This window comes from Triturus cristatus, chromosome 5_2, assembly GCF_964204655.1.
Source record: "Triturus cristatus chromosome 5_2, aTriCri1.1, whole genome shotgun sequence".
In the NCBI taxonomy this organism is placed as follows: domain Eukaryota; kingdom Metazoa; phylum Chordata; class Amphibia; order Caudata; family Salamandridae; genus Triturus; species Triturus cristatus.
In genome coordinates this window covers 799,566,556-799,579,089 of record NC_140588.1, presented here as the reverse complement: position 1 = coordinate 799,579,089, position 12,534 = coordinate 799,566,556, and the positions used below count along the sequence as shown (strand labels likewise).

The window sequence follows — 12,534 nt, the reverse complement described above, 5'->3', positions numbered from 1 at the left end:
TGACTTCTATCACATGGTTTGGGAATTCCCCCTTAAACAAACCTACTGGACAACCATTATAGGCATATTGACAGACCTGATGGGCCGACTATTACCACTAACAATTGAAGCATGCCTTCCTGGGATAATTCCCCAGGTCAACAAACCCCAAACAAATATCTACATTTTTGGACCTGGCTTTAATCCTGGGGAAACATAACATAGCAATGCAATAGAAGGTTGTGACTCCTCCCCTGGTGGTTCAATAGCTACAAGACTTGATCAAATGGACCACTGTAAGTAAATAAAACTAGTTACCTTGAGCTCGCTGCTTTGCCAACTTGGCAATGCAGCAAGTGCAAGATAAATAGTTTTATTTATTTATTTACTTACTTTACTCCTTGCCGTCGTATGTCTGACTCCACTACCCCCCCACCCTGCCCCTCCCCGCCCCCGTCCCACCCTGCAGCACTCCCCCTGCGAGCTGCCACTGATCTACAATTCAGTGATGGGGAAATGCTAAGTGTAAAACATTTTCACAGCATGAAATGATCACTTGCCCTCGCTTAAGAAATAATACACCAAAAAAGCTATAATCAGTATCATTTTGTATGCCTTTAATAAAGTTTTCAAATGTACACACACATTCAATAACTGATGTTACTACATAATTTTACAATTTTTCTCCAATGAAAAAATGTTGGAACTTGAAGATTTTCAGTACATCTATGTTTACCCATAATATCCCTTCAGAGAATTATGGGTATTCATAATTTTGAGCAACATTGCAGAACGAGGATCATTGACTGACTACAGAAAATAGTTTTTGTGGACCTAATGAAGGTTAATCGCCTGTATTGGTATTTCATTGGCTTCTTCTTTTTTCAAATTGAACCATGTCGTTCTTAGCTTGAGCTATTTTTCGGGACCCTGGAATTATGCTGCAGGGGTTGAACAAATTATGTGGCTGGGCTGACTAAATTATGCTGCTAAAAAAGGCAAATTATGCAGCACATTTTGTGATAGTATTGACTAATTTGTTTGTCATTATTACACGTTAACAGCATCTGAGCAAAGGTTTCACCTGATTAGCACCAGTTTTAGATCTCAATACTGGAATAAGTAACAGAAAAGTGACCAGTCAACCTTGTGAAGGGCCTTCAACTGCATGGCAAAACTTGTCACAAATGTTCAAGTTACTTGATCCATTTGAGCTAGAAACAATATGTTTTGTTAAAATCTGCAGGTTATTCAGCAGATGATAGATTCTGTGGCAAATGCGGCATATCCATAATTATATGGAAAATGTCACGGCTACAAAATTGCATAATTCCAGTGACCCTGGCTATGTTAATGTTTCACTGACCAATTAAGGCACCATCAGTTCTTGAAATCTCTTTACTAAACGCTATTCATTAGTTTATTGTCAACAATACATAAAATAGTTAATGGCTTGGTAGGAGTCACTACTTAACTTCTGCAAGGTCATTAATGCAATGTTATGTGATAAAAGTCAGGACTGCACATTAGGAATGGATGGGGCAGGGCATAAGTCTTGTAAGATCTTGGAGATAACATTTAATGTCATTTCCAAAGGTAAATATGACTCAAGCAGTTCAATTTTAACAAACACTTTTGAATCCATACAATACTAAAAACACAATCTAAAAAACTAGACTCATGCTGCAATTCATGTTTTTAATGTCTGAAGTCGATTTACATACAGAGCAGAACCAGTGCTTAATTTGAGACGGTCCGGTGCTCAGCACCAGCACTTAATTGGTTTACGCTGCTCGGCACCGGCACTAAATTGTCAACACCATACTTAGAACAGTCTACCACATTGTGGTGCTGCTCTTCTAATTTAGAGATGAGCAGAACAACTGCAGTTTAGGAATACAATATACATTAAAATAGTGCTTATACCTGCCTCCCCAGCCATTCCTTTAGCTTTGGGGACCAGGAATAATCTGAACTGTCACTTTTACATGTGAAAAACATTGGGGCAGATTTATGTTTGACTTGCGCCTCATTTACGCCGCCGTTGCGTCACTTTTGTGACGCAGCAGCGGCGCAAATCCTGCGCCATGGTGCGGGGTATTTACAACGTGACGCATCTGGGAGATGCGTCACGTTGTAAAGCCCTGCGCCACATGTAGGCGTTCCAGGGCAGGTGGGGGTGTTCCGGCGCAGGAAAAGTGGCTGAGTGAAATCTACAAGATTTCACTCAGTCACTTTTGAGCCCATGCTGCGTCAAAACCCTGCGCCTGCTTGAAGCAGGCGTAAGGATTGACGCAGCATTGTGCAGATAGGGCCCCCCAGAGCATTGCTTGAGCTGCGTCGCGCTTGCGACGCAACTCCAGCAATGCGCCACTTTTACGGCACAGATGCGTGACGCATCTGTGCCGTTTTTGCCCCATGGTGCGCCGCATTATAAATGCGGCGCATCCATGGTGGCGGAGCTGGGGCGCAAAATAACTGGTGCATCCCTGCTGACATGCAGGGATGCGTCAGTTATTATAAATATGCCCCATTGTTAGTAGTTGTTTTGGCAGCGATGACAAATGCAATGGCTGGTGCAAGCTGCAGTGGCCTCCTGGTCAGAGCCCTGACATTTAATATTTTACAAATTAAGCACTGATTGAACAATAAAAACAAGGCAGCACATTTAGGTGAAACAAAATCCAGCAGAGAAAGCGATGATTTTTAATATTATATGTAAACAAATCTGTAAGGTACTAATTTGAATCCCAAAATGTCTTAGCGCGGTTCACTTCAATTTCATCCATCAACTGCATTTTTCTTGCACTGAACTTTGTGGTTACACATTTGATGGGCGGCATACAGCACAGGCCGTCGTATTTTCCACCTGTCCGAAGAAAGGAATACCATGAGTTTATATATAATGTTGTTTTGATAGGCACTCAAAAACATTGATTAAATTGTAACGTTTATAGGAAAACACTCTTCAATAAAAGGATCCCAGTTCATGCGTTTATTTATACCTGCATACTGTTTTTCCCTTTGAGACTTCGAACATACAGGAAATGGAGGTACAAGAATGCTTCTATGGTTTCAAAAACTGTAACCATCTTGTACACTTTTCAATATTATTGCCAAAGAACATGCGCCATACTTCAAAATTAAATTTAAATACCAGAGGAAAAGTATAACACGAACAGTAAAAACATAAGTACACATAAACAGAAAACAAAATAATAAATAATTTGTAAAAAAAAAGGCTATAAAGAGAAAACAGAATCAGGGACATTGAGAAACCTTGCATCCCCCTCGCCATAAAATTGGGTTTGGTAATTCAGGCAAAAAACCTTAAGAGGAGGGCATCCAACTTTCTGTATCCTACTGTCCTCCTTATTCCCCACAATATTAGATTTAACAATAACAATTAGCAATGCATATAGTCCTGCCTTGTATTTTCAGCCGTATGTCAGAACTATTGGCTTTGATGAAGCCATTAGGTTGTGCGGAATGTCATATATGGCTAAGGGGCAGCATCATAGCAAGGACAACTGAAATTATACAATTGTGCTGCCACTGTGTTTTTTGCGTACTTATAGAGCTGCCGCATTTGCCACATACTCCATCATTTGCTGCACAATCTGTAGATTTTTACAAAAATATAATTGTTTCTAGCTCAAACGGTTCAAAAGTTACTAACAACGCAGCAGCATGTGTTGCAGTGAAGTGCAAGGCTCTCTGCAAAGGTTGACTGGTCACCTTTCTGCTATATTTGGGTGTTATACTTGTACCAATGAGGTTCAACCAAGACCACGTGTTAAAAAGTGTCAAAATTCAAAATAAATGATACTATCACAAAATGTACTACATTACGTCACATAATTTGCCTTTTCCTGCTGCATAATTTACTCAACACTGGTGCATAATTTGGCCTTCTCCTGCTGTACAATTCCAGTGGCCCTGGTCATAGGAAATGCTGGACATGTTGAATTTGTATTTCATCAATGGGTTGGTGCCAGGGACAATGGAGCTCTGGGCACACTGATTTATATAAGTGGTTCATCAACAACAGCAGGCAAATTGCACAGGAGGCAGAAGCAGAGAACCCACTGGGGACACAGAATTTAGTTGCTACGGATGCCAAAGTATCATACCTCTCATAGAAACGAAGTAATGCCTTTAAGGAACAGTCCTTTAGCAACCCAGCAACCACATTATGACACTGAGGTGGGACATTCTGAACAGAAAGGAGGAGAGCAGCCCCGCAACAGGGTAGGGGTTGGAAATTGTAGAATGCGGAAACAGGGAGGTGCAGTGCTTAATTTGTAAAAAAAAAAAATACCAGGGCTCCTGTCAGGAGGCCACCACACATTGCCCTGCTATGCTGCCAATGATAGTAACAACACAACTACTAACCATCACACTCCTACAAGTGTGACAGTTCGGGCTATTTCAGGCCCCAAAAGCTATAAGAAATGCTTGGGTGGCAGGTAATAGCCATTTTTAATGAATATCGCATTTATAATGAACTGTTATTGTGGTCATCTCTAAATTAGCTACACAGCAACACCTAGTGGCAGCCTGTCACAAGGCCCAGTGCCGAGCTCTGGAAACCACTGGCTCAAATTAAGCACTGGGGAGGTGGCGGCAGAACAGCCTGAAGAGAGGGAGCTGGGACCGTTTCATCAAGTTCTGTAAGAGAATAAAATTGATTTTATACCCCATGTAAGCATCTGTGAAAAGCCAGGTGCCAATGCCATAACATGTTGGACTCCCAATCAAGCCAGCTCTTGAACAGGGCTTAACTAAACATGCTGAAGGGGGCTTAACCAAGGCCCATTTTTTTTGCATATTTTATGTTGTGCTGACATGAGCTCTGGTACACCGCTAGAGCAGTCTGCCGCCAAACTTACCAAGGAATTAGAGGAAAACCAGTTGACTCACCACACATCTCATTTCCAATATCACCTGAAGAAAACAATTATAAAATAGATCCCACTTATCACCACAGGAACAACAACAGGGACATCTCTGACAGCCATCGATGGGCAAGCAGTTCTTTTGAGCCTGCAAACCCGCACCACAGCCCCTGAAAATAATAATACACCAAAGCAGTGGGGTTCGCACTACATGCATACAAACAATAACCTCATTCATCTTGACAACAAATATCAACAGTCCCAGATACAAGACTGGGCTAAAAAGTGTTCAGAATGGCCCAGGATTGCATAACAACGAAACACCAGAGCACAGTTAAGATTTCTTTGTTTGAACTTAGTCACTTTTTTGGAAGTTGAAAATCTCCAGCGAGTGCCAGGAAGCCAGATACCCATATGGTGAAGGACCACAGAACAGGATTTCTGCTGCGGAGAGGAACGTAAATGGAGCTGCCTTAAAGTCAGGCCAAATGGCAATGCACCTTGAGCAGACAGACAAGCAGGTTGCTCCTGATCTTCTATCAGTTCTCAGGGCAGTTTTCAGCCCAAAACGTGGACATCTCCAGGTAGACACCTCCAGTTTATTTTCATTTTTATGATTGATTTCACAGGTCTTTATTGACCCGTTGGGACAAACACACTTTTGGGCTTGGAACCAACCCTATATTCGGATCTTTTACCAAGGTAGAGTAGTTTCATGCACGAAATTCAGCACAATGGCTGTTGGTTCACTTTGCACATGTGGTGACTTGGGACCTTTGAGTTTCCTACGAGCTCCGGTACATCCTTTTCTCACATGAATTTTACTCTTTGGCTAATTACCAACCAAATTACTCTAGTTTACTTACTCTGTAGAGTTTAACCCTCCTGGAGTATAGAGGCCTATCACTCTAATTTTCATCTTTGTTTAAGCTTTAGACCTTAATGTCTATTCAGTGTAATGAATGAGATTCATTTTGTTTGTAGATATCCCCTGACGAAGGGTGGTGCATCCACCCGAAATGCATTGGAATGAGATTTGAATTTCTTCATATTGTATTCACTCGTCGTACAGACTTTTGCAATTACTTTTGATTTGGATTTTCAACAGATGTGCTATTAAAAGAAACACATCAGGAAGAAGAATTTTGGTTCGTGTTTATTGTTAAAATATCCATATTGTTTGAATACATTGTTAATTGTGTATAATATTGGTTCTTAATTTGTTTTTATCGACTGCTAAAGCAAGTAAGAGTTGAAGAATTTGTTAATGCACACTCACACATGAGTGTATCAGGTTGTGCATGTCCTGTCTAGAACATATTGCTCTAGTCATTATTTCATGTTTGAACTGGTGGTAGGGTGGAACCACCACAGGCACTGCACACCAAGTTAGAATAGCTGCAACATAATTAGTGTAGTTGGAGCAACAGTTAAGTAGAGTGCACGTCAGCTGTTAGTATTATCTCAACTTTCTAAAAGTGCCATTTTCAAAGTTGTAATTTAAAATCCGACTTTCCCATTAAAGAGGATTTTTAATTACAATTTTATAGATACCAAATATAAAATGCTTATTCATCCCAATCAAAAGTTAGAACATAATACATGTAATAAAGCAACCCAATGTTATCCTATGGGAGAGGCAGGCCTCACAGTAGTGAAAAACAAATGTAGGAGTTTTCCACTATGATGACATGTACAACTTAAAACCTTTTTTTTAAAATGCACCCTGTTCTGTTGCTGGCCTCCTGGATTCCACTGCTTCTGCATCTAATGAGAAAAGTTGTATACTGGATGCCAGTACCACCAAGCAGACCCTCTTAAGGAGGGGCATCACTATGGTTTCTGCCAGGCTTATATAGCAGTCAGTGATGGTTAAGGGTTTTCACAGACTAGTTGCAGATACAGCAACTATGGGAGCCTCATTCAGATATTTGCCATATTCGAATTATGTTTCAGGAGTCTCAGCTTCTCTATATTTCTCATGTAGGTCACCTTCAAGCTTTTCACCAGTCACTGTTTTCACCCCACATATATGGTGCGATCACAGAATGTTATAGAGTGCATTCCCCATTGAGTCGGGCCATGTTAACTTGAGGTTGTCTTAACATAGATCTAGGACAGCTGCACTTCCTGGTTTTGCACTAGACTATTTGAGCATCCACTTTAGTGCATCTGAGGTGCGCCTCTTTCAAAGATGCAACTCAGACTCCTCAGAGAGCCTATGCGAGCCCACACTGCCACCACTGCTCTATCAGTGTGTGACAAACACTATATGTGCATTCTATAAAATGCCATCTGGTATCTTACTGCCACAACTTTTTTTAACCATGACATGACAATATCCACCTTTATATAGAAATATTGAAACAACAAAGAGAAAGAGGTCCTACTAACAATCAACCAACATACATTTTAAAGAGATGTCTTGTTGAGCATTAAATTTACATGCTTTTGCAGCACCTGCAAGAATAGTCTAGTTTACAGGAGGCTTTGCTGGTTAGCATGATAATGCTGCCCATGTAAATTGTTTGTAGTGTATTGTGCTGTGAACTTCATAGTAATGCAATAGTGGACCTTCATGTTACTGGATTATATGTGGAATGCAACAAGAGAGAACTGGAAGTTGGAGATTGGTTGAGGAAGAAGCCAAACGTGTTTCAGTGCTGTATGAGTTTATGCAAATAAACCCACTTTTCGTACAATCCTGCCTGGAGAGTGTTACTTGGTGGCAGAAGTCGACATAAGAAAATTGTTAACAACTGGTGAGCCTGTGGAGGGGGCAGGATACAGCAGCATTGACCCCTATTACTTGCTAGGTTGTAATTCTTCCTATTTTTGGAACTTTTTGACAAGCATACTGGATTGGTATAGTGGCAGTGTGTGAGGCAGCATTTTGGCACATTTTCAAGGTACATTTGAGGCTCGGTACCTGGTATTTAAACGGCCGCCATTGGGCACGTGAGCTTCGCTCGTGACACTATCCTTTATACAGCCACTGGAAGTGGCCTCAGTGTGCTGCAGAGCAAGCTGTGTTCCAGGAGCAGAGGACCCGTTTCTGCATGTTGCGCAGCCGTGGGATGTGGAACGCAGCGGTTTCCTTTGAACATGTGCACTGCTGCTGTGCACCAATTGGTGGTGTGACATGCAGCGTCTAATGTTGCTATTTATTGAGCTGCTCACCTTCTCATTGGTTGTGCAGAGTCTTCACATCCTGTGATGTGCATCGCGGCCATCTTGGATCAGGCCAGATTCTTTTCGGTACTGCAGAGGTCTTGTCAAGTTACGTGAGGTGCATCCGAGAACTCACGCAGTACACAGCACTGTTTTTCAGCACTGCAGGATCATGGCGCACATGTGGGGACATAAGTATTGTGAACAACTGATTGTCTTTTTGAGTCCTGCTGTGGGGTAGACCATTGTTATGTCTGCAGCAATGGAATAGTGTACTATTCATTTCTTGCTCCACACGTGCTGATCATCTTGATGGAGCAGGTTATTCTTGACCATTGTATGGTGTTATTCTTCTTTCTTCCAAATCTGTATGGCGGCATGTCACACTAAATTGTGCAGTGATGCTGGTTAATTAGGTGCCAAACAGGGGTTGGTATTTTAACTTTTTGTGTTATTTTATTGTGTTATCTTATAGTTCTATCCTATGTGTTGACTTGTTTTAGATTGTTGTGGTGTGAAGAGAGAGCATGTGGTCCACTGGAATGATGCTACAACCCCCAACTGTTGGGGTTGCATTTTAGAACTGGAACGCCATAAGTTCTTTACATGCCAACAAGGCAAAAGTGAATGCATTGGAAGTTATGTAGTATGCTTAAGGAATTTGGCTACTATGTATGAGTTTAGTGATCTAACTGATTCTTTTTATTCATGGCCAACTCGTGCATTGTACAAACAATGTTGCGGTACATACTAGGCAATTGTCAAAGAATCTTAAAAGAGGCCATTGCCATTATTACAATATTAAGAGAATTGAGCATACAGCGTTTTGGTTGAAAGAAATGAGGAAAGAAGAATGTGAGGAACGAGCATTTTCTATGGTTACGGGCTCCAAGAAGGATGACAAGGAAGATGATAAGGGAGTGAGAGAGTGGAAACACAAAGAGGATAGTGGTAAATTCAAGTGTTTTTTTGCGCCAGTGGGCAGCACACCGTGAATTACCCTAATTGCTTTGAGAAAGGTGGCATTTGTAGGAAGTGTGGAAGGAAGGGGCCCTTTGCAAGCGTATGCAAGGGCCCCGTAGAGATGAATTCTGAGAGCAAAGTGGTACATCAGCTTGAAAAAGAAGAGGAGTGAGTGAGAAATGTTGTGTTTGCCATTACAGAGGAGTTGATTTACAAAGAGATGTTGTGTGATAAGGACAGGGTGGACATGCCAGAGTATGAGGTGATGATAGGATGGAAGCATTGACTGTATTGACTGAGTCTGGGTATCCTTATACCGTTGTGGGTGATTGTATTTAGGAGAAGGTGTACGGTGCAGAAGGTGTTGAACTGATCCAGCCGGATATCAAACCTTTTGGGTATGGAGGAGCGACCATCGACGTTTTAGGATATGTTCCTATGTTAATTGATTTAAAAGGAAGGAAAACATAGGGAACAATGTATGTGGTGAAGAGAGGAGATTGACTGTTAGGGTGGAGACACCAGAGAGTTCTGGGCATTACCCTTACTCAGAATGCACGGGAGTAAGTTATGTTAGTGGACTGTGAAAAGGAAAATGAAGACTTAGGGCCTCATGTAGGTAGCTAAATACCGGTCGGTAACGGCCGAAATTCTGTAAATATCCCGTTACCGACCGGTATTTAACTATTTGGGATGTAGGAGGCATAATTCAGGATTCGGTAAATTACCGAATCGGTAAAATACCGAATCGGTAAATACCGAATCCTGAATGTAGGGAGCACTCTAAAGAGTGCAAACCAGAATTAAGAATTCGTTATTTACCACCAAATACAGGTTGGTGATAAATAACGAATACCTTGCAAAACGCAATATTTTGCAGATGTAAGAGTGCCATGTGGCAGACATACATGTCCTTAGGGCATGTATGTGCGCCACATGTGCACACATGCAAGAATCAGGGGTGCAAAAGGGTGTCAATGTGACACCCTGCAGCCCTTGTATATGCTCCCCCATTACCGAATCGGTATTTACCGAATCGGTAATGGTGACTGGCTTCCCATTGATTCCTATGGGCCTCCAGGCCCATAGGAATCAATGGGAAGGTATGCCCCATTACCGAATCGGTAAATACCGATTCATATTTACCGAATTTTTCCGATTCGGTAAAATTTACCGAATCATTACCTACATCACATTTACCGATTCATAAATACCGAATCGGTAAAATTCGGTATTTATGAATCGGTAAATGTGTTGCTACCTACATATGGCCCATAGTGAGCAAATTCCCTGAGGTGTTCGAGGAAAGGTTGAGGAAGTTGGTTGGATTTGAACACCGGATCAGGTTAAAGGATGGAGCAAAGCCAGTGGTGCATAAATTAAGGAAAGTACCACTGATGTTGGATCCCTTGAAGAAAGAGCTAAAAAAGTTGTTTGAGTTAGGGGTAATTGAGGAGATTGAGTCCTCAGAATGGTAGCTCAAGTGGTTTTGGCATCCAAGGATAGCAGAAAAAGTTTGAGGATGTGTGTTGATTTTAGGGACCTCAACAGGAACATCTGGGTGGACAGGCAGCCTTTGCCCAATATTGGACAGGAGTTATCCATGTTTAAGGGGGTGTGTTTGTTCAGTGTGATGGATCTGTTAGCGGCATTCCATCAAGTGATGTTGAGTCTAAACCCCTTACCACATTTGTCACCCCTCTGTGAGCTTACAGGTTTCTATGCATGATTTTGGGCTCGCATCTGCTGTGGCTTGTTTCCAGAGGGGGATGATAAATGTTTTGAAAGGAATTGCCCAAGTCATGATTTTCAGGTTGACATACTAGTGAATGGTAAGGATGTGTAGGAGCATGAAGGGAAATTGTTTGAGGTGTTGGCCAGGTTGTGTGGCTATGGATTAGCGGTGAAGACAGAGAAATGTAAGTTTAGGGTGACAACAGTGTCTTATCAGGGACATACCATTTCCAGAGATGACATTAGGCCCAAACCTGATTTGGCTAAATCCATTGTGGAAGCCTCAGAACCTTCCAACAAGGACGAGGCACGCTTGTTCCTTGGGTCGGCATAGTATTATCACAAATTCATTCAGAACTTTGGATGTGTTGTTCACCCTATAAGGTTACTGTTGAAAAAAAGGTAGAGGTTCATGTGGTCTGAGGAGCTTATGCTGTGATCAAGAAGAGTATTGGGGTGTTGCCCATGCTTGGGCATTTTGATGTTGCAAAGAAAATGGTTCTGACTATGGATGAATTCTCAAAGGGCTTGGGAGCGGTATTGTCCCAAGTTGTCGATGGGGAAGAGGAAGTGGTTGTGCTCACCTCCGGAGCTTTGAAAGGGTCCAAAGAGAATTATTCAGTCATTGAGAGGGAGGCTCTAGCATACACGTGAAGCATTGCACATTTCAAGTTCTACCTGTGTTGTTAGGTCAGACCATAAACCATGAGTGATGTTGTTCATTTGTAAAGGTAGTGAAAGAGCCACGCCTTGCATTCATAGGTGGATGGAAGGACTGAGGGATTTCAATTTCCATGTGGAATATCTGTGTGGCTCTAGCAACAAGACTGCAGATTCTTTATCGCATCTGCCAATGAAGGAAGACAGTGGTGAGGGGGAAGAAGTCAGGGTGTCGTGGGTGCAAGAGCAGGTTATAACAAAAGCAGAGTGGTGTAAGGCAGCTGATAAAGATAGTACTATGGTTGTGATTAAAGAATATGTTGTGAAAGGATGGCCTAAGAAAACGTGCCTGGTGAACGAGGTTGAGGATTTTTGGGTGGTCTGTGAGGAATTGACAATTCTGGAGAGTTTTCTATGTAGACGTGAGAGACTGGGCCACCCGAGGGGTTGGGTGACAAAATTGTAAATTTGGCACACGAGGGTCATCTAGAGAGTAACAAAACGAAGGCCTGGGTGAGGAAATGTTATTTGTGGCCACGTATAGACCACATGGTGGAGAGGGTGGTCAATGAGTGTATGCAGTGGGCTTACTGTGACAAAAGTAAATTGACCAGTACTGCTCCTTTGTCACCAGTAAAGGTTCCCAATAAACCTTTGATTATGGTAGCTGTGGACATTGTGGGGCCTTTCAGTGTGTTAGCGCAGGTGGAGACATTTGTTATAATGTTAGTGGATAACACTTACAAGTAGATTTCAGCTGAAGGTGAGAAGGACGTTAATACCCAGACCATTACTGAGTTTCTGAAGAATACGTTTGTGAAGGAAGGCGTGCCAGAGTGTATTGTCTCCCATAATGGTGTGCACTTTGCGCCGGCTCAGATGGGTACGTTTTTGAAGGATATGGATGTAAGACATTTCAGAACTGCCCTTTACTCACCTCAAGCTAACGGACTGGTGGAGAGTATGAACCATCTGGTTAAAGCTTGCAGTCAACAGGCAGTGAGTGGGGGTATCAATTTGAGGAGTATTTTTTTGGAGAAATTGTGGGCACTTGGAACCACGCCTAATGCGATCACTGGTTTCACCCCTTTCAGTGTGATGAGGGGCAGAAGGGTTGCTACCAAGATGA

General features: G+C 42.1%; 1 protein-coding gene across 1 annotated transcript in view; it reads right to left on the bottom strand.

Annotated features, from left to right (window-relative positions):
• Window positions 1-575: 575 nt before the first annotated feature.
• ADGRG4 (adhesion G protein-coupled receptor G4) overlaps window positions 576-12,534 on the bottom strand; it is a 1,724,535-nt gene continuing 1,712,576 nt past the window's right edge. The window contains exon 29 of the mRNA XM_085607949.1: window positions 576-2,848. Within this exon, the coding sequence (XP_085464075.1) occupies window positions 2,718-2,848 (131 nt within the window). The 3' untranslated portion in view covers window positions 576-2,717. The remainder of the gene's footprint in view (window positions 2,849-12,534) is intronic.